General features: G+C 52.0%; 1 protein-coding gene across 1 annotated transcript in view; it reads right to left on the bottom strand.

Moving 5' to 3' along the window:
* The window catches only part of Gli2 (GLI family zinc finger 2), a 227964-nt gene that overhangs the window by 168985 nt on the left and 38295 nt on the right, over positions 1 to 20684 (bottom strand). Inside the window, exon 2 of the mRNA XM_026779596.1 lies at positions 5426 to 5601. Within this exon, the coding sequence (XP_026635397.1) occupies positions 5426 to 5570 (145 nt within the window). The 5' untranslated portion in view covers positions 5571 to 5601. The remainder of the gene's footprint in view (positions 1 to 5425; positions 5602 to 20684) is intronic.

The raw sequence follows: 20684 nt of genomic DNA, 5'->3' as shown, positions 1-20684 counted from the left end.
GATGGATGGATGGATGGATGGATGGATGGATGGATGGATGGATGGATGGATGGATGGGCGGGCAGGCAGGCAGGCAGGCAGACCATCTGATAGACATGAGAGGGGTCATCTGGTATCATCAGCATTCCAGTACAGAAGAGAAGCCTCACACACACACTCCAAGCCAACCTGTCTCAAAGATGCTTTCCAGAAAGCCACCCAGGCGAGAGAACAGGGTAAAGGGGTGGTTGGTATGGGAAGGTGGCAGAGTCTTCAGGAACATCAGAACCTAGAGCCAGTCAGGGCCTAAGCCAGATAAACTGGTCCAGGCTGGCCTCAAACTGGTATGACCTTGAACTTCTCACTGTCCCGACCACATCTGGATTACAGACGCGGGCTACCATTCCAGGTGTGTGCAGTGCTGGGACTGGAACCCGACTTCCTGCATGCTAGGCATGCACTCTACCAGATCGGTTATACCCCAGCCGCTCTCTTCTCGGGGAAACTGCACTGACAGACTGGAGAGGTCTATTGGAAGCACCCAAGAAGTTCAGACCCTGAATCCACTTCTTCACGGTAGTGCTCTCAGCTTGGGCCACCTTGGGACTGGGTGCACTACTCAGGATACAGTGATGAAGACTGCGCCAGAGGCAGGAGGCCTGCTTACAGGGCTTGTCTACGCTGCTCTGGATGCCAGACTAGGCTTCCTACAGGAGCTGCTGGGCCTTGTGGGTCCCCAGGCAAGGGTGAACAATGGAAGGAACACTTTTAGGTCAGGCTGAGTCAGCAGACTCAGTCAGGAACTCTGAGAAGAACAGGAGTAGTGAACACAGAACATATCCCTCGGGCCTCACACAAACTAACCGGCCCTCTATTAAGACTTTCCCATGTCTAACTCAGACATCACCCATCAGCACTGCTGAGCAGCTACCACTGTTACACCTATTTCACAGATGAGAAAACTGAGGTCAAGAGACCAAAGCATTCTAGCTCTACTATATGGACACCGCTGTCAGTACCCTGCACTGCCATGAAGCACCACGGGACAGGTATGAATCATTAGCAGCTCTTCTAGGAGAGGTCACTGACTCACACAAAAAAGGACTTCTCCTTTCCCCCTGAGAAGCCAGGATATAGGAGTCTCAGACATTAAGAGTGTCTCAGGGCAGGGGTGCTGCTTGGTGATATTAAGCAAGCCTAAAATAAGAAGCCCTGGGTTCCACACTCAATGGGAAGGAGAAAGGAGAGGAAGAGAACAGGAAGAAGGGAGCCAGGAAGGGGACGGGGGGGGGGGGGGGAATAACCTGAGGGGCACAGACAGGGAGGGAAATGAAAATGAGTGCATCAGAGTTCCCCAGAAGCTTGGTTTAAACTGGGCCTGCCGTGCTGACCCCATAGACGCTCGGTTTTGTAGGTCTAGGGTGGGACCCACAAGAATAATCATTTCCAGGGCCTTGGAAACAGCTCAGTGTGGACTGAGAACTTCGCATGCAAGAGCCTAGCAGTTCATTCCCAGAACCAAGGAAAAGGGGGGAGACACTTCCAATTCCAAGGGGGTGCTGAGGCTGTGGGCGAGGACGGACTGCAATGGCTGGCTACCTGGCTTTGTCCCAGAGTAAACATCACTGTCATTAGCCCCAGGGTTCCTGAAACTGGACTGGGTGCTTGATTTCGGCACCTGAAGTTAGGCCCCAGCTCCAAGTTACAAGTCTGTCCCCGAGGCTTCTAGAATGGTCCAGTCCCATGGAAGCACACAAAGCAGTTCAGAAATATTTTTGGAAAAGAATCCGTGGCAGACGAGGAAAATACGACAGCATTTGGACAGATTCGGTGGAAAGCAACGAGAAACATCTGACTTAAATTGCTTTGCAAATTACACCATTTTAAAAATTAGAGGGTGGGGGGGGACCCTGGGCCAAAATGTATTTTTAAAGATTTATGGCCTCCAGAGTGTTAGCTCAACAGCTGAAGAGCCTGTGAAAGAGCCACCCAGTGAGGCTTCTGCCTGGGCTCCTGGGAAGCCTCCCGCCCATCCTGCAGCCAGCCTTTCCCAGGCTGAGTGCAGTGCAACCTGACTGATCCACCCACCAGGCCCTGCTCTGCTTCTGAAAAGCTGTGTGTGCGCGCGCGCGTGTGTACCTGGAACTCACTGAACTAGCCTGGCTGGCAGTCAAACTCCAGGGACCCACATCTAGCAATGGGATTACAAGCACACACCATGACTCCAGGCATTTTCACATAGGTTCTTGGGGTGAAAGTCAGCTTTTCAGGCTTGGACATTTTACCAATTGCGCTATCTCCTCAGCCCTGAGAGGTGCTTCTGACACACACTTTAGGAACGCCCCCAGTCCTCAGCCTCGGGACTCCATTAGAAGTTGAATGAGAGGCCACTGGCTCCAGGGACTTCACCGATGTGCCATGGCACACCCCATACATCAGCTCTCTGTCAGCGATCAAGAGCTGCCAGTCCTGGGTCGGAGAAGGACACTGAGACCCGGGAATACACAGGAGACCCTTTCAAGGCTGGCACTCGGGTATAGCAAGGGTAGAGTTACAGCTCCAGTCTTACCCTCACAGTCTAAAGAAATGATCCAAAAGCAAGCGGAGCTCAGCTCTCTGTATCTGAGGGCTCACACCTTGCAGATATAATATCCTGAAGATACTGAAAATATTTGGAGAACATGTATAGATTTTTTTCCTAATAATGACATAGAACCCAGAACTTTCCATGTGTGACGCCCAGAATCCAAGATGCATCCAGCACCTCCATATAGTCACTGAAAGGGCGTAGGACCAGGTCCTTCAGGTGAACTGCCCATGTCTGAAGGCAGAACCAATCTATCCTAGCCCCCCTCAGATGTGTAGGAGCCAGGATATGCTGGGCCCATGGAAACCATTCCTTCCTGCCAGATGGTTCTATATCCTGATGCGAACCATGTAAGCAATGTCTCATACAAACAACTGTCTGCACACTCTGGGAATCGGCTCTGCCACCTTTCCACCCTGTCTGTCTTACATCAAGATGTCTAGAAACAACACAGCAAAAGGGGCCTTCAGGGATCAGTGACAGGCTCCCTGGATGTATACTGTGCACCCGTAGGCTCATCACCTGAAGCCCAGCACGCATCTGCAGCTACATACACACACTTACAGCCCCCAGACACCATTAGGCATGCACCTGCAGCTCAGCATGGACCTGCAGTAAGAACATACACACTAACAGTCTAGCATGCCCCTGCAGCCCCATTATTATATATACATCTTCAGTCCAGGAGACACGGTGGCCCCACAGAGACCTCCAGTATATCCTGTACCTGAAGCCCTCAACAGACGCACAACCACGTCTTCAGCTCAGCATATACCTACAGCGCCTGTGCCCTGTGTATTCTCATCACTGACACACACAGGAGCATATGGTCGCAGGTTGAGAACCAAACTCCTCAGAGGCTAGGCAAAAGTGGCTGGCTCCCAGCAGCCACCCTCCACAGCCCCGCTCTTTATGGATCATACATTTCCCCATTTACCATTTACGTTTGAAGATATCCTGACCACCCTTCCACTGGGTCCCACATTGAAACTTAGTACCTCTGTTCTGTCACAGAGAATTCAAGCAAGAGTGGGCTCTTGAAATACTTTTAAGCTTTAATTATATGTATTTATTTAACGGGACACATGGATACAGCGGTGCATACGTGGGGGTCAGAGAGCAACCTACAGGAGTTGGCTCTCACCTTCCACCATGTGGGTCCTAGGGATGAGATTTGGGTTGGCAGGGTTAGCAGTCAGCACTTTTACCCAGAAAGGCATCTTGCCACCCTGATCCTGAAATCTTAAGGACTGCAGTTAACATCTGTGGGGTCCCCTCATGACAAAGAAAGCCAAGTCCCAGGAGTGTTCTTTGGGTTTTATCACTGGGCTTCCCTACCCCTCCCCTTTAACCCACCTTTAGTTAAGACAGATTCCACTGTATCCCCTGCTCCCATGCAGGCACAGCCACCCTACCCAGACTCCAGCACACCCTTCCAGTCAAACAGTTCGGGGAGCAGGTACAGCATGCTTCAACGGAGGTTACCCCAGTCTCCCCGTGGCTCCTCAGTGCATGTGCCTGGACTGAGACAAGCCACCTGTTCCTGTGCACCAAATACGTGCCCCGCTGACCTCACCAGTCAAGCTCCCCTAGGAAGGGTACTGAGAGGACACAGAGCGAACAGTGAGGGGCTGGCGCTCCTCTGGAGTGGCTGTGCTCCATACTCTGCCCCCTTTCCCCGTAGAAAATCCCGCAAGCGTTTGCCGTCACTGGCCTCAGTGACAGCTGGGTCTGATGCCACAGGGGCTCTCTCCCCACAATTATGTCCTAATTACTATCTAATTACTGCCTAAGTCTGTTCTCCATTGGTATGCCAGGGCAGGGAACGAAGGGCTCTGCTAGCTTGAGAGAGGAAGGCCAAGTCAAGGCAGATCCCTCAGGACAAGAGGGAGCGACGGGAAGCTAGCTCCTAGAACTCTTCAAGAATGGGCAGGGAGAAAATCCGAGGGACTGTCGCTGGCTGGGTAGCTAACCCAGGAGATGAAAGCAACAAGGCCAGGTCTCTACTCCACTGAGTTAGTCCTTAGAGGCCTAACTCAAGGGCAGCTCCATTTTACTGAGTTCTGGTCCCGGCAGTTACACCCAGCACACTCCAGGGACTGTAGCTGCAGCATTGACTCAGACCTGGAGAGAAACAAAGGCCGCCCTACCCCTGAACAAGGCCCCTCGTGTATTTGACCCCGTCGAGAAAGCATCAGGCCACAACTAAATGGGTTTGAATAAAAAGGAAAAGACAAAAAAAATCTCAGTTTCTTCAGTTTGAGGCAGAATGGTTGTGTGGCCTCCAGATGGACAGTCCGGTGGCAAGGGGCGGGCGGCCTCACCTTCCCGCCAAACTCCCCAACTGGGACGCTGGCACAGACCGTGGAAACCGGAGAACATCTCTCTCGGGGACAGTGAGATGAGAGAGTGCGGCTCGTGGAGTCCCTTCTGTGGTAATTAAGTTGGCCAGAAATCCACCTAAGATAGTAAATTCCATACCTGACCCTCTAATTAAGCCAGCAGGCATTGGCAGACAATTACTTTCTGAAATAGTCCTCGGCGGGCAAGAAGCTCTCAGGATACATCTCCCGGGTGCCAGCTGAACACGCCCCAGGGTGGCCAACCAGCTGCCCAGAATGACTCCCCTCCCTTCCTCCTCCCCCTGCTCTGGCCCAGCCACAGGGTCTGGGATAGCCAGTTCTCCAAAGAAAGCTGCAAGTGACCTTCCTGGGGACCGGGAATCCCGGGGCAGGGGCGCTGCCCTCCATAAACCCAGCATGCCTCCCAGATGATAGGGGCCAGCACACTCATTAAATCCTAATGACCTCGTGAAAAACACTCCTGCTGTTCTCCAAGCGTGCAAAACAGAAAGTATACCTCCTTGGGCGGCTACAGCTGCCGCCGCTGCCGCCGCTGCTAGGGGACAGGCCTTTTTCCCTGGACCCGGGAAGCTGCTGTCCTCCAAGAGTCCGCTCTTGGCTTCTTTCTTCTCCACTGCAGGGGCTGGGACAGATGTCTCCATCTCAGCGGCTCATACTCGTGGGTGGCAGACCCTGGAGGAAATGACAAAGACCGTCAGCCATAACATCGCACCCAAACCCAGTCAGACAATGCCAACCGGGGCCACACCACAAGGCCCATGGCAGCCAAGTTCACACCAGGAGAAAGAACTTAGTTCATCCTGAGAATCGACCGGTCTGCCCGCTGAATGGACACGGGGACCACAGCACAGCATTTTCATTAACCTGGATTTAAAAAAAAAAAAAAATCCCAGCAATGATGAGTAGCCAGGAGTAGGGGACTGCCTGGCTTGGAAAAAGGAAGAGAGAGCCTGAAGTCTAGGAAGAAGCAGACTACAACCTTTTCCAAAAATGGCCCAGATCTCCTGGTTTCTCCCCCTCCTTCACTGGTGGATTCATTGGAGCAGGTCTCCAGTCTGGTCCTCTGCCACCTAGAAGCCCTGGGGGGACAGTCACCCCAAGAAAAGACCCATCAGGTATGAGCACTGAAGTTTCAGAACTTCAACACGCAGGCTGTCCACACAGAATCAGCTGGGATTCAGGTGTCCCAGGGAAGCGGGGGAGAGAACAGCCCAGGCAGGACCCACAAGGTCCCTGCCTCACCCTACAATCCAACTCTCCCCCCCCCTTACCTCGGCCACAGGAGAGGAAAGCAGTGGACAGAGCCAAGACATCATAATTCAGAATTAGTGAGATTAGCTCAATTTCTGAGGAAACACCAGGCACTCTGGGCCCAAGCAGATATCTTCACTCCCCAGGGGCAGTCAGTCTGCTGCACCTGTGTTTTCACCCCTGCCCTCCCCACCCCAACCCACCACTGCCTCCTGGGAATAGAAGGGAGGAGTCTGTGCTTGGCTTCCCAGATGGTGGCTGGGCGGCTGGACTAGGTGGGCTGATTCCCACAGGCTGCTAATGCTTCTTCACAGGAGGGTCTGAGAGCCACAGGACACCCCAGGGGAGGAGAGTCAACCTCCACTTTCTTTGACAGCTGTAGATATGCAGGCACATTCCACAGGAATCTGCGACACCAAGGGGAACCTGGGCCGGGGCTGCTGAGGATCCCCTTTCCATTAACGATTGCACCCAGGTCTCAGGACCTATGGGGCTTTGCTTTCCCAGGCTTTCCAAGGGGTCTCTCATCCATACATATGACTGGAGAACCCACAAAGAAAACACAGTGTACGTGTTTGTGTGTATTCACATGTGTTGGGGGTGGGGTTCATGTGGAGGCCACAGGTCACCACTGGATGTTTTCTTCAATCACTTTCTATGGTTTATTGTTGCTGATTTTGAGACAAGGTCTCTCACTGAAGCTGGTGAGTGAGCTCCAGAGATCCTCTTTCTGGTTTCAGATTACAGAGGTGAGCTTCTGAGCCTAGATGGGAAACTCAGGCGCTTGCCACGGTTTACCAGCTATACCATCTCCCCATTCTCCAACCGTCTTTCAAAGATTTTTTGAGTACAGGACTTAGCAGAACATGCCTGTAAATCCAGGCATGGAGCCCGAGCCTGGAAATAAGAGGGCCAAGTATTCATGGCAGGCCTGGGACACATGCAAATACCTACCCCGCCTCAGAAAAACAGAACAGAGAAGAAAAGTATATAAAGGTTCTGTCTGGCAAGCAGGAGCAGGCCCGTGAGCAGGGCGCTCGGCCGTCACAGTCAGTCTCCAAGTGATTCCTAAGCTAAACTGGAAACAAGATTTTATTAACTAAATATTAGGGCCAAAAAAATGGATCAGTGGGTATCAGTTTGCTATGAAACCTGAGGACCTGAGCTTCATATCCAGGACCCACGCGGTCATAAGAGAGAACAGACTTCATCAAGGAAACGGTGTCTCCTTTAGGAATGAATGGGGAGATAGATAAGTCACGGGAGCTGTGGACCTGTGACCAGCATCCTCCTTGTCATGGAACATCAGCTCACCTTGGCTTAGAACCCACACCTCCAACCCCACACTTGGAGGGCAGTAAGGAAGTTCGACTATTACCATATCACAAGCACGGTGCCTTTGGCCCTGCAGCTACGCACTTGATGTAACTTGTGTCTTTCAAGAGCCAGGCTTTCCATCCCTTCATTTACAGCATGCTGACGAATGAGAATCACACCAGGTGCAAAGAGGACCGTGGCACAGGACAGGTTAAGGAGCCTCCCAGGACTGGCACGAAAACACCAATAATTGGAGCAGAATGGAGAACTCACCCTAAAGCCTGGAATCCTGGAGACCTCCCACCACCTGGCTGCTTTGAAGTCCTTTGGAGAGTGAGTCACACATGAGCACTTCCTGGGGTGAAATCAACCTCCAGGAGGAAGGCAGGACCTCATCTTCCAGCCAGCACAGCCACCGCAGGCCCTGGCTAACCACATCCCTTCTGATCTCGGGCAGGCAGCATGCATGCCCAGACTCACATGCATGAAGCGCATGGGAATGCACGCACACAGGTGATCACACAACACATGCAACACATACTGCACTATTTAGGTGCACAGATGTTTGCTGTGCACAAACATACAGTCATACATACATACACGTACATTCACTCATAGTTTAATAACACTAGCAGCGCAAATGCATGTGCCCACCACATGTATGTTTTCACAAGGAGTTACATGCACATGTAACACATATACATGCAAAGACACATGCAGATCCAACCTTGCAAATATACACACAAGAGCTAATAAATGCCCACCCTGTCTTGACTGCAGGCATTTTTTACATTATTTATTTAGTGTGTGTACACACACGTGCATATTTGTAGAGGCCAGAGGTCAACTCTGACCATGTGAGCTCCAGGAACTGAACACGGGTCATCAGGCTAGGTGGCAAGTGAGAGCCATCTCATCGCCTTCTCTGTTTCTTTCTTTAAGACTCAAGTAGCTCAGGTGGGCCAGGAACTCACTAAGCAACCCAGGATGACTTTGAACTTCTGATCCTCCCCTTCCTCCACCTCCCGAGTGCACCATCACGCCTCACTGGTGCAGTGTGGGGGACCAGACCTAGGGCTTTGTGCATGCATGCCCAGCCATACCTGCTTTTAATATGAAATGATATAAGCCATGAACACTGCAGGAGTACGAGGGAGCAATGCAGCATAGTGAGGTTAAAAAAAAAAAAGTCACACAGTGTCAAGATTGGCAGCACAGGAGCACCTGGCTCTGGAGAAGACGGACCTTCCAGAAGCCAAAGCACCCCTGTGGTACTCCTGGGTATCACTTCTACGTCGCACCCCTTGGCCCAAGCTTTGCCCCCAACGCTACAGGCTACAGAATGACGCTGCATTAGCCAAGCAGGAATCACCCCCGAGGCAATGCACCTGCCCCTTTCTAGCCCCTTGAATGTCTTCCTCCTAGAACAAAAGCTCTTGGATTTGTAAGGCCTCTGGGCTAGTGAGCTGGTGTTTGGAAACGTGGTAATTAACCCTAATTCACTGACTGGCTGGGCAGGGGTTGGGCCTCAAGGGCCGGATGATAAGCAAAGACCTTCTTCAGGAGATGAGATGAGATGAATATCAGAAGGGCTGCCCAGAGGCTATGGGTAGGACTTCTGGCTCAGGCTTGAGAAAACATCCCAAACACTGCTGTTTCTACTCAGGTTTATTCCCTGGGATCCAGTGTTGACATTCCTGTGTTTCCTTATGCTGACCACTCACCCTCTCTGTTCTACTAATACCATAGAATTCAAGACCCAGAACCCTACACTAAGGGTAGCTAATCCATGGTCCCATATGGAACCCGAGATAGCAGGTGATGCTGCTGCAGGAAGGACACTGACTGTGGACACCAGAGAGGAAGCCTCCATTTGGACAAAAGCCAACTTCTGCCCCAAGTCTCCATTTCCCCATCTGTAAAATAGGGACAAAGGGCCTTCCTCTCCAGCTGGGCAAGCAGAGTCCCCACAGGAACAGGAAAGGGACCCTGTCCAACCTTGGACAGCAGAGCTCCACCATGGCCCCTTCTGGTGATAGAGCTGCCTCAGTCTCTGCTGGATGCAGAGAACACGCTGGAGAATACAGCGCGGCAGCGCAGTCATGCTAGATCCCAATCCCCCACCCTCACCGCTCCTCCCTGGGGACTTGATGCCCAGAGAGCCACAGTCTTTCCCTGGCATCCCTTCCAGCAGAGGATCAGACCACACTCTGCAGGCCTCGCCGGATGTCGGGCTTACGGCAGTGCGGGTGTTCCTGAAGCTGCAAGGGGAAACAAGGCTGACCTCTGCCCTGGGGAGAGAAAAAGACTGCTTAGGACAGTCCTCAGAGGGGAAGCAGGCTGCAAAGATGCCAGGACCGGGCAGGACGCCTTCACCTGGAGACAAGCTAAGCAGCAAGCACCTCAGGACTTCGCTCCCACAAGAACTGAGCAGCCAGCAGGTCTCAGCTTAAACGACCCACTGACCATCCTTTAAAGTGCAGGGTTGAGGGCAGCACCAGGATCTCATGTTGGGAGAGAAATAGCATCGACTCATTATGTCTGCCATGGAAGATGCGGTAGTTAACCAGTAATGTCTGTCACTGACACTAGAGTAATAAGGGAAACCCAGTTTACAAAAGAATGCTTACCTTCCCTTAATCCTAACTTGAGAGCAAGGCTTCACTGTGAATAGTACTGATTCGCGTCTGCGGAGCATCTGCTGTTCCGGGGCACATGGCAGTGCTCATGATGGACAAAAAGGTGACTTAATCGATTAAAAGGCAAGGGGTTTGCCTCGCACGGTGGTACACGCCTTTAAACCCAGCACTTGGGAGGCAGAGGCAGGTGGATCTCTGTGAATTAAGGACCAGTCTGGTCTACATAGTGAATTCCAGATGGACAGAGTTATATAGAGAGAGACCCTATATTTTTTTTTTTTTTTTTTTTTTTGAGACAGGGTTTCTCTGTGGCTTTGGAGCCTGTCCTGGAACTAGCTCTGTAGACCAGGCTGGTCTCGAACTCACAGAGATCCGCCTGCCTCTGCCTCCCGAGGAGAGACCCTATCTTTAAAAATAAAATAAAATAAAAAAGCAAAGGGCTTTGAACCATTAAAAACAGTTTTCTTCAGTGAAACCTAAGGAATTACCGGTACTCTAGAGCCAGGGACAAGCAAGTGGGCTCTGCACACTCTTAAAGGAACAGAACTCAAACCACAGCCTCTTAACAAAAAAACCTAGGTCCTCATTCAAAGTGGGCAGGGATGGAGGCTGGGCAGCTTGGGGAATATGCTCAGAGCCAGGTCAAGTCTTACTTCTAACACTTTGGCCCAAGTGATCTCAATTCTCAAGGGTTTCCTTTGAGAACGGGCTGAACCATCCAGGCAGTAGTTCTGAGCTAGCTACAGGGAGAGGTACTACCTTTGTTACCAGCCGCCTTGTCCCTCCCAGGGTGTGCAGAGAACCAGGCTTGGTTCCTGACTAAGCCTCCTTCCTAACGACTAAAGGGCTTCTAACCAGGTTTACAGTAGCAGACATGAATTCCCTCTTGCAGACCAGGCCTGGGATGGAACAATCAATCCCAAGGTCCAATTCCTCTTGGCCTTCCCCCTCCAGCACTACAGCCAGGTGTTGACAAGGGCCAGCCATCTCTCCTGACCCGTCCCCCAGTGGCTTAAAGCAAAAGGAACATCACAGAGCATCTGATTTACAGCGTAGCCAATCGTCAGCCACATCATCTCCCAGTCCGGACTGGCAGGGTGAGGGCCACTTCCAACTCCCAGGCCTGATGTGAGACAGGCCAGCTGGGGCCCCAGAGAGTATTAGGTGGAAAAAGGAATTGGGCTCATGGCAGGATGCAGACAGGATCCAAGCCACCTGAGTTGTGAGTGAACCAGCTACTATACAGGGAAGGGAGGGTCCCACCAGCAAGTCTTCCAGGCCTGAGGTCACAGGGAGGGGGTAGGACAGGGTTGGGAGAGCACTGACTGCAGGTGTGGGGTGGGGCTCTGCCCCTCAAGGCTAGAGAGACCCAAGCTCTGCCGGTGTGTGGCCCTGGCATCTTCAGGAGCGGCTGCTGCTCTGACTTGCCAAGCTGGAGGCCTCCCCACACCCGACAGGCACCACCAGTGTGAGTGCCTCGGCACAGGGATGGCCTCTGCCAGGCTTAGTGCTCTGCTTTCCTTGAGTGCTCCACCAACCGTCAGACAGCCCTCTCCTGCCAAGTGAAAAAACATCTTTTTAGTGTAATGAAATGGGCAGGATCTGATTGGCTGGGATCTCTCTCCATGGGGCAGAACCCATGAGCCCAAGGCCAGCTTGCCAGGCGGTTCCAGGTGAGCCTGGGCCCTGTCCAATCCAGACCTCCCTGCCCGGTCATCCTCCAGCATGCTCAGGATGTCACAGGCCTCACACTCAGTCCTCCCTCTCAGCATCCACAGGTCACATCCCAAGTCAGCTAGTCAGGAACCCACTGCCTGGCGTTCGGATGCTAGCTTCAGCCCATGGCTCAGCTACAGCCTGGCACCCACCTGCCCAGGAGGGCAAGGAAAGAAAGTTCTACCTGCTTCAAGACTCGGAATGACACAAGACTCTGGGTCCTACTGTATAGCCCCTGCAGCTATGTCAGGCATTCAGTCCCAGCTTGAGTGGGGAAAGGCACAGAACGGCAGACCAGTACTGGTTCCTAAGGGGAAAAAGGGTGGCGGCTAGGTGGAGAGGCCTTGGGAGGAACAGACTCCATAATAAACCAAGTCAAGAATGAGCAGGTCAGCCGGGCGGTGGTGGCGCACGCCTTTAATCCCAGCACTTGGGAGGTAGAGGCAGGCGGATCTCTGTGAGTTCGAGACCAACCTGGTCTACAAGAGCTAGTTCCAGGACAGGCTCCAAAGCCCAGAGAGAAACCCTGTCTCGAAAAAAAAAAAAAAAAAAAAAAAAAGAATGAGCAGGTCAGACCAGCAAAGAATTACAGAGGAGAGCAAAGCATGACCTCCCCAGCCTGCCTATCTAGCCTCTGCGCTCATACCCCTCTCCGGACACTTAACGTACAGGCCGCGTCACCTACTACCCAGGCTGGAAGTTCTCACTGGACTCCTCGTACCCAGGGCCTTAAGTCCCAGGCACTACCACACGACTTGGCACCAAGGTGGCGTCTAATACATGGATCCCACGTCAGGGTATCAGTGTGACACCATAGTGACAGAAACAGGGACTGAAGAAAGAAAGCTACATCAAGATTAGCATAGGAAGTCTGGTGAGGTGACTCGGGGTAGAGGCACTTGCCGCTAAGCTGATGACCCAAGTGTGACACCTGAGACTCAGATGATAAATAGAGACAAAGGACTCCTGAAAGTTATCTGTTGACTTCTACAAATGCACAGCACGTGCGCCCACAACACACACTATATGTAATAATAAACTGATTAACATATGAAGGAAGATGGGCGGCAAGGAGCCACTGGCAGTCCTTCCGTATGTGGGCTTCGCATGACAAATGGAGCATGCTCAAGAAAAGACATCGCTAATGCCAGGCAGTGGTGGTGAGCACCTTTTCTCCCAGAACTCAGAGGGCAAAGGCAGGCAGATCTCTGGGCTCCAGGCCAGCCAGGGCTACATGGTGAAACCCTTGCTACACAATTGTGGGAGAAACAGGTGTTATACATGATCTGTAAGCAATTACAGATCTGTGGCCTGCCTCTTTGGGACTCCCCTCCCGGTTCACCAGCCCGCTCCCATTCTCAGAAGTGCTTGCTCTCTCTTGGTTTGTTTTTTTTTTTCCTTTCTTTCTTTTTGGTTTTTCGAGACAGGTTTTCTCTGTAGCTTTGGAGCCTGTCCTGGAACTCACTCTGTAAACCAGGCTGGTCTCAAACTCACAGAGACTCTGCCTCCCGCGTGCTGAGATTAAAGGCTTGTGCCACCACCGCCCAACTGCTTTCTCTTTCTTAATAAACTATATCTAACAAGTGTCTCTGGGCCCAATTCTTTGTCAGGGGACACAGGCGCCTTGAAGCCTTGGGTGGCCTGGGAAGACGATCCACAGCTACAGTTCCATCAGGTCTCTGAAACTGAGTCATCTCTTAGACTGTCCCAGGCCATGTCCCCAAATAGCTACCTCAAAGCCAGTGAGTGCTAACAATTACTAAATGGATCCTTCACAGGAAAATCCTGCCTAGCTGGCTACTCAGAACCTCAGAAAGTACTGGGCAGACCTCAGCGGCTAAAACAGAAACACAGGCTCCCTACCTAAAATTCTACAATGCTAGTCACTCATGTGAAGCTGTTCGGTATTTAAGAATAGTAAATGGCCCAGGGATGGAACCAGCACTTATGTGGCTTTCACATGAAAAGTTCAGTTTTCTATGTAGAAAAGACTCATGGACTGCCTCGCACTCGCCATGGGCTCCGATGCCATCCACACCCTCCTATAAATGGTTGGTCCCCTGCCTTTTCCTGTACTTCTCAGCAAAAATGAGCGGCTCTGTCGCAGCCACTCTCTGTTGTCTGCCCTGGAAAACTCTCGGGGCACACTCAGTCACGCACCTCTGTTTGATGGGCCTTCTAGAGACTTCCAGAGGTGAACTAAGAGAGCTCGTTTAAGCCGATCACGTGCTCAGAGTCCTCACTGGGCTCTGGGCTCTGAGACAGGTGGGGAGACAGGCTCCCTGACCAGGAATGTGCAGGAGAGACACCCAGGGGATGGCGTGGCCTGTAAACAAGGCCGGGTACCTCGGTTTCAGGTAGAGTCCTCCACACCGGAAAGAAGTCACAGACGGGACAAGGGGTCATGGGCCTGTCACCTACAGTCGTCACTGGGAAGCAGGATTCCCAACCCAAGGTAGAGCAGACAGATGGAGACTGTGAGGTCTAAGGTGGGATTACACACAGAGGAGGGGAGCCGGGCCTCTTCCCTCAAGGGCTCTGTGTGAAAGCTGCCCCCTTTAGTCTCCCACCAATGGGACTCATTCTGCCAGGCATGGGAAACCCATATGATTCTGGAGAACACAAAAGAGCCACAGTCAGGGGCTGGGGGTGGCTCAACCAGGAAAGCTCTTGCCTTCCAAATGTAAGGACCTGAGTTCAATCCCCAAAATCCACTGTAAAGACAACCAGGCATGGAGGTATACAGGAGAATACTCAGGGCGGGCTGGCCAAGCAGCTTGGCCAAATCTAGGAGTTCCGTGCCACCGAGAGACCCTTTCACAAAAACCAGGTAGAGATGTCCCCAGTAACAATACCAGAGAAGGTCCTCTCTGTCCCTGAAACACACATGCTCATATGTGGGCCCATGTGGATCCATAATCACATACACAAGAAAGTCAGCATTGAAAAGATCGCCCTCCCCATGGCCAAGGCCAAGTGTAAGAGGCAGAAAGTATGGTACCCAAGGTGGAGAGATCTGTATACGGTCACATCCACAGTGACGGGCACCACTGAGGGGAGAGGGTGAGAACCATGTCAGGGATCTGTATACGGTCACATCCACAGTGACGGGCACCACTGAGGGGAGAGGGTGAGAACCATGTCAGGGATCTGTATGTGGTCACATCCACAGTGACGGGCACCACCTGGCCTCTAACTTTTCACTTCCTTGCCTGGAAGAGCTCTCCCCAGTAAGCTGTCTCTGTTTCAACCACTACCCACGCATCCCGGGTCCAATTCCTTGGGTAGGGCACAAGAGGCAGGAAAGTCTGGCAGATGCCCTTTGGACCCTGATCTACACCTGTAACAATGCTAGTGACATGACCCGGAGGAGAGACGGTGGGCAGGGCCCAGGCAGTGAGAAGAGGGTTAAGTCTAGTGTGAATGCTGAAGGTCCTGTGGGGTGGGCCCGGAGAGATGGCTCAGTTGTTAAGAGAACTTGCTGTTCTTGCAGAGGACCTGGGTTCCATTCCCAGCACCCATGACAGGAGACTTAAACTTCCTCTTCTGGTCTCCATGGGAATGTGGGACGCAGGCACACTCAGGCTGAAGATCCTGGTAGCCACAGCAGGACACTAAACAAGCGATGACGTAATCAAATGTAGTTGACAGAGTCTGGGCCTGCACTGTCTTACAACAGCTGCTCCTGGGGCTTTACACACCCACCCTGTACCTTCTTCCTCTAGCTAGCCAAGCAGATTCCTGGCCTCAGTTTCTAAACCCTGGGAAGTATCAAATGTGATGGAGGGAAATGTCTCACCCGAGAAGGACAATCAGAGAAGATAACGGGAGGCCTGGGCCGGGGAAGGGTATCCTCCTCCTGGGACAGGAGGTACAGATATCTGGGGCCAGGCAGATGAAGGGCCTGGACTTGGCTTTGCCACTCATTTAAGGTGGGTGCTGGAAAGAGATCTGACTCTACAAGCTGCTGGGCCTTTTTTATTTGCTTGTTTTTAAAGGCATGCAAGGAAAAAAAAAAAGAAAGAAAAAAGTACCGAAAAAAATGCAAAAAATAAATAAATAAATAAAAAAATAAAGGCATGCAAGGTTTTATGGGTAAGTAGGGAGGCTCCTCCAAAATGGGCGGGCCTTCAAGCCGCCGTTCCTTTCCCCGCCTTCTCCTCCCACCTCTGTCTTTTTCTCATTCCCTTCTATCTTCCCCTCCCTCCTTCCTGCATTTTATCCCTTGCAGTCACAGAACTTCCCTGGAGAATTTCTGAGAAGGTCACTGTGTGTTCAACAGGAAGGAGAGAGGAGCCATCCAAGCTAGGGTCAGCTACTGCACACACCTTCTTGGCTCCACATGTATTCAGAGTCACTTCCCGGCATCAAAACTCTGTGTGTGTGTGTGTGTGTGTGTGTGTGCGCGCGCGCGTGTGCGCGCGAGCGCGCTCCTTCCTATTCACATTATGCTTCCCTTTCCAAAAAGAACCACCAAGTAAGAGCTGAGGGACCCATGCCTTCTGGAAACTGAGAGGCCAGTAGCCTGACCAGTTGCTCTTACCAAGAGCCAACCTGCAGGGAGCCCACATTCCTTTACCATGAGTGATGTCTATGCTGCAGAGGATGAACAAGCTGCTTTCTCTCCCGTTTACATAAACATAAACACCAATGACACACATACACAGACATGCATGAGCACGCACCATGCATGAGCACGCGCACACACACACACACACACACACACGAGCTGATGAGCCTAGAGAGTTCCAACCTCCTCCTCCTCCTCCTCCCTAGATTTGAAGAAGAAAGCAGACCTGGGCAGCCAGTCCTGACAGAGGCACAGCGATTAGGAGCAGGCTTGGGAGTCTAGGCTGTCTGAGCCAGGTTAACTTTGGCTCCACTTTTGATCTGCTGTGTGCCCTAGGGCAAGCTTTTTTTTCTTCCTTTTCCCCCCACCTCCTTCTGAGAAAGGATCCTCAAATTTGCTGTGTAGCCAAGGAAGACCTTGAACTTCTGATCCTCCTGCCTCCACTTCCAGAGTGCTGGGATAACAGGCACGCACTACCACATCCAGTTTAAGTCATAAAAATGGAAAAAAAATGAAATCTATGCCCCGGCAATGCTGAAGCATAAATGGGCAGTCCGTGTATGGCGGATGGGCAGTCCATGTATGGTGGATGGGCAGTCCGTGTATGGCGGATGGCAGTCCGTGTATGGCGGGTGGCAGTCCGCGTATGGCAGGTGGCAGTCTGTATATGGCGGATGGGCAGTCCGTATATGGCAGATGGGCAGTCCGTATATGGCAGATGGGCAGTCCGTATATGGCAGATGGGCAGTCCGTATATGGCAGATGGGCAGTCTGTATATGGTGGATGGCAGTCTGTATATGGCAGTTCTGTTGGTCTAAGTTGATAAGGACAACTGACCAGGTCTCTTCCTGAAGAGGGGACCAGATCTCATTACAGATGATTGTGAGGCACCATGTAGTTGCTGAGAATTAAACTCAGGACCTTTGGAAGAGAGGCATTACTCTTAACCACTGAGCCAACTCTACAGTCCCCCAAAACCTAGGGCTTCTAGCATGCTAAGCAAACACTCCAACAACTTTGCTATGAATACAGCCCCAGCTCAAGTTGTTAACACATCCTTAGCCCAAGCTAGGGATTAGTGTGGCTGAGATGCCCTTTCTAAAGAGTATCATGGACAATGGATATGGTGTGCCGAGTAGAGAAAGCCCTCAGTGAATGCCACCTGAGACTATTATTAAACCACGAGGGTCCATATCCTCTTGTAGGTTAGGGAAAATGAAGACGCAGTAGGCACAGACCCCCCTGGCAATGGCTGCCACATCTCAGCTTCTGTTGCACACTGAGACACACCTATCCCTTCTCCATGGGGGGGCCTTGCAACCTCTTGGTCCAACCCTGTGGTTTCCAACCAGGAACAAGCTGCAAATGAAGCAGCCCCACTGTCTAGCCTTTGCAGTATTCATATATCAGGGGCTAGGGATGTGGCTCAGTTAACAGAGTGCTCCTCTAGCATGCACAAAGCCCCAAATTCAATCCCCAGCATGCATAAACCAGACATGATGCACATGCTTGTGACCCGAGGGTGGGGAGGTCGAGGCAGAAGGACCTGTAGATCAAGGTCATCCTCAGCTATATAGTGAATTTGAGGCCAGCCTGGGTTACATGAGACTCTTCCAAAATAATATAAAAGAACGAGAGGCAATGACAACCACTGGTCTCTCCAAACTTTGAGAAAAGTGGCCCACCACCCCTCGCCATGGTGTCCTGTTGTGTTTGGGGAAAGAAGGCAATGAATCCTCCTGTAAGTGTCCACCGCAGACTTCACAGGTGTAAGAGACGTCCCTGCGTCCTTCGCAAATATTTGGGACTTGACATAGGTGTCCCTTCGATGAGATCCCAGTTTGCGCATACATGGAAGAGGCACACACCCTGACAGCCTGGCTCCTGAGGCCTCTAGCCTCTCCTCTCACTCCAGGCCTTCCATCCTGAGTCCACTTGCAGGCTGGACCCAGCCTCAAAGGCCTCTAGCTCTACCCAGCTCCTCAGTGGCAGAATCAGGAGCTTTCCTGGGGAGGTGGCTCCCTCCTGAAACCCTGAGTTCAATCTCCAGGATCCACGTGGTGGAAGGAGAGACTGGACTCCAGCAGGCTGTCCTCTGACCACCACAGCATGTGTATTGTGGCATGTGTACACACACACACACACACACACACACACACACACACACTCACGATGTAATTTTAAAAACACAAGAAGTTATTGACAAAGCCTCTGTCTTCCCTAGCCAACCAGGCTATCCCTGTCACCGTTCATACAAGCAGAAGAGGGCCTGTGTGCCAGCAGCAAGCAGCCTAGCCTCTCAGCCAATCACCTGACTGCGTGGCTGCCTGACCACGCTCCAGTCCTGCTGTCCATCCACTGCACATGGGTGATGGCTCCTAAAATGACTTCACCGTCCTTACCCGCCAGCTCCAAGCTGAATGTGGAGCGCCACCCACCCATCCCACAGACACCGTTGAGCCAGCCAGAGCGTGTTGTTTACATGCCTGTCACAGAGACCAGAGCTTGGCTCCGTCCTACGTCACCTGCCCTGGGAACCTGGCAAGTAGCCCTCTGAGTGCGCCTAATTATCCTCTCTGTCTGTGTGGGTGATGGCATGGGCCTCAGGGACTGCGCTAGGAGGGGGGAGGGGATTTTTGAGTCACAGATGAGGAAGGGCCTACAAGGAGTCTTAACTGCCAGTTCTGCACTGCCCAAGAGCCACCAGAGAGAAGTGATCAGCTGTTCTTCTCCGCAACCTGCCCCAGCTACTCCAGGCTGGGCCACCCCGGGCACTTTGGCCATTAGCTCTGGGGGTCACAAGGCCACAAGAGCACCAGTAGTGGGGTGGCAGTGGTTCTTTTATATTAGGTGATTTCTACCTTACTACCAACAAGCCCTGCCCCTCCCTCCAGGAGTCTGCTCATCAGAGCTCAATACCACAGTGCCCCCCACCCCCAGCATGGGACACAGACCAGCAACTATCCCACTCTACAGGTTCTCTGTCTTCTCCATCCTGCCTACTTCGGGCTTTGTATTGTACTCCACTCTGACTCGGATTCTCATAGCCTATATTCCAAATGCACAGTCTCACTGGCCAAGTCTTAGATAGTAGATGCCCACAGGTCACACCTCTATCCCCCCAAACTGGATATCCTACAGAAGAAGTGTCTGCCAAGACCTCTCCTCAGTTTTATCTTGTCACCCGATCCTGCACCCAGTTGTGCAGAGTCCAGGATGATCCAAGAACAAGTGGGTGTACATTTAGGGCCTCCGAGCCCCTAAGTCCACTTTAGCCTCATTCGGGGAGGTGCAAGAGGGCCAGCAGAAGGGCTAGGGACGGCCAGTGGTGGCAGCACTTGCTGCTCAAGAGTGGGGGACAGAAGTTCACATGCCCAGAATCTACGGAAATGCTGCCTGAGCATGGCTGACCTGGAATTCCAGCCTCGGAGCATGGAAGACCAGGGATTCTCCAGAGCAAGCTGTCCAGCAAGACTAGCCATACAGGCAAGCTCTGGGCTTGACTAAGAGACCCACTATCCAGGAATAAAATGGAGACGAAATAGAGGATTTCCACCAACAACCTAGGCACGTGTACTCACACATATAAAACATGCATACACACAAATACACCACATCAAAAGAGATGGAAAAAGAAAAAACAAGCCAGCAGAGCAGGAAGAGCACCCAGTGAGCCGACACACAACACCCCACACCCGTGCCAGGGTCCAGGCAACATGGATGTATGCCTCAGCTCCTATGCTATCTCACTCGCTCATGCTAACTCTTAGCCTGTTTCCAACAGACTCACCAAACAACACACTCATGAACACACATTCACCAACCCCCACACACAGGCGAGTGCACCAATTCACGCTTATACGCACTGTCATTTACAGTACTTCTCACACCACGGATGCACTCATACTCATCATGGCAAACCCCTCTCATGCTCACAGTCACTGTGACGCTAAAACTATCAAGTTGGCAAGATCTATAATCAACCAGGGGACAAAATCTATGCACACCTGAGAGGGAGTTTCTAGACTGAGTTACGTGAGGTAGGAAGACACCTAAATACAGACAGCATCTACATGAGCTGGGGTACCAGACCAGGAAAAAGACAAGATGAACACCAGCATTCCTCTCTCTCTGGTTCCCCAGTGTAGACATGGTGGGAGCTGCTGCTTCACACTCCCGCTGCCATGCCTTCTCTTCCCCTTCACACTCCCGTTGCCATGCCTTCTCTTCCCCTTCACACTCCCGCTGCCATGCCTTCTCT

Source organism: Microtus ochrogaster, chromosome 6, assembly GCF_000317375.1.
Source record: "Microtus ochrogaster isolate Prairie Vole_2 chromosome 6, MicOch1.0, whole genome shotgun sequence".
NCBI classification, from domain to species: Eukaryota; Metazoa; Chordata; class Mammalia; order Rodentia; family Cricetidae; genus Microtus; species Microtus ochrogaster.
Note: the sequence above shows the minus strand (reverse complement) of the source record. Positions and strands in the feature narration are given on the sequence as shown.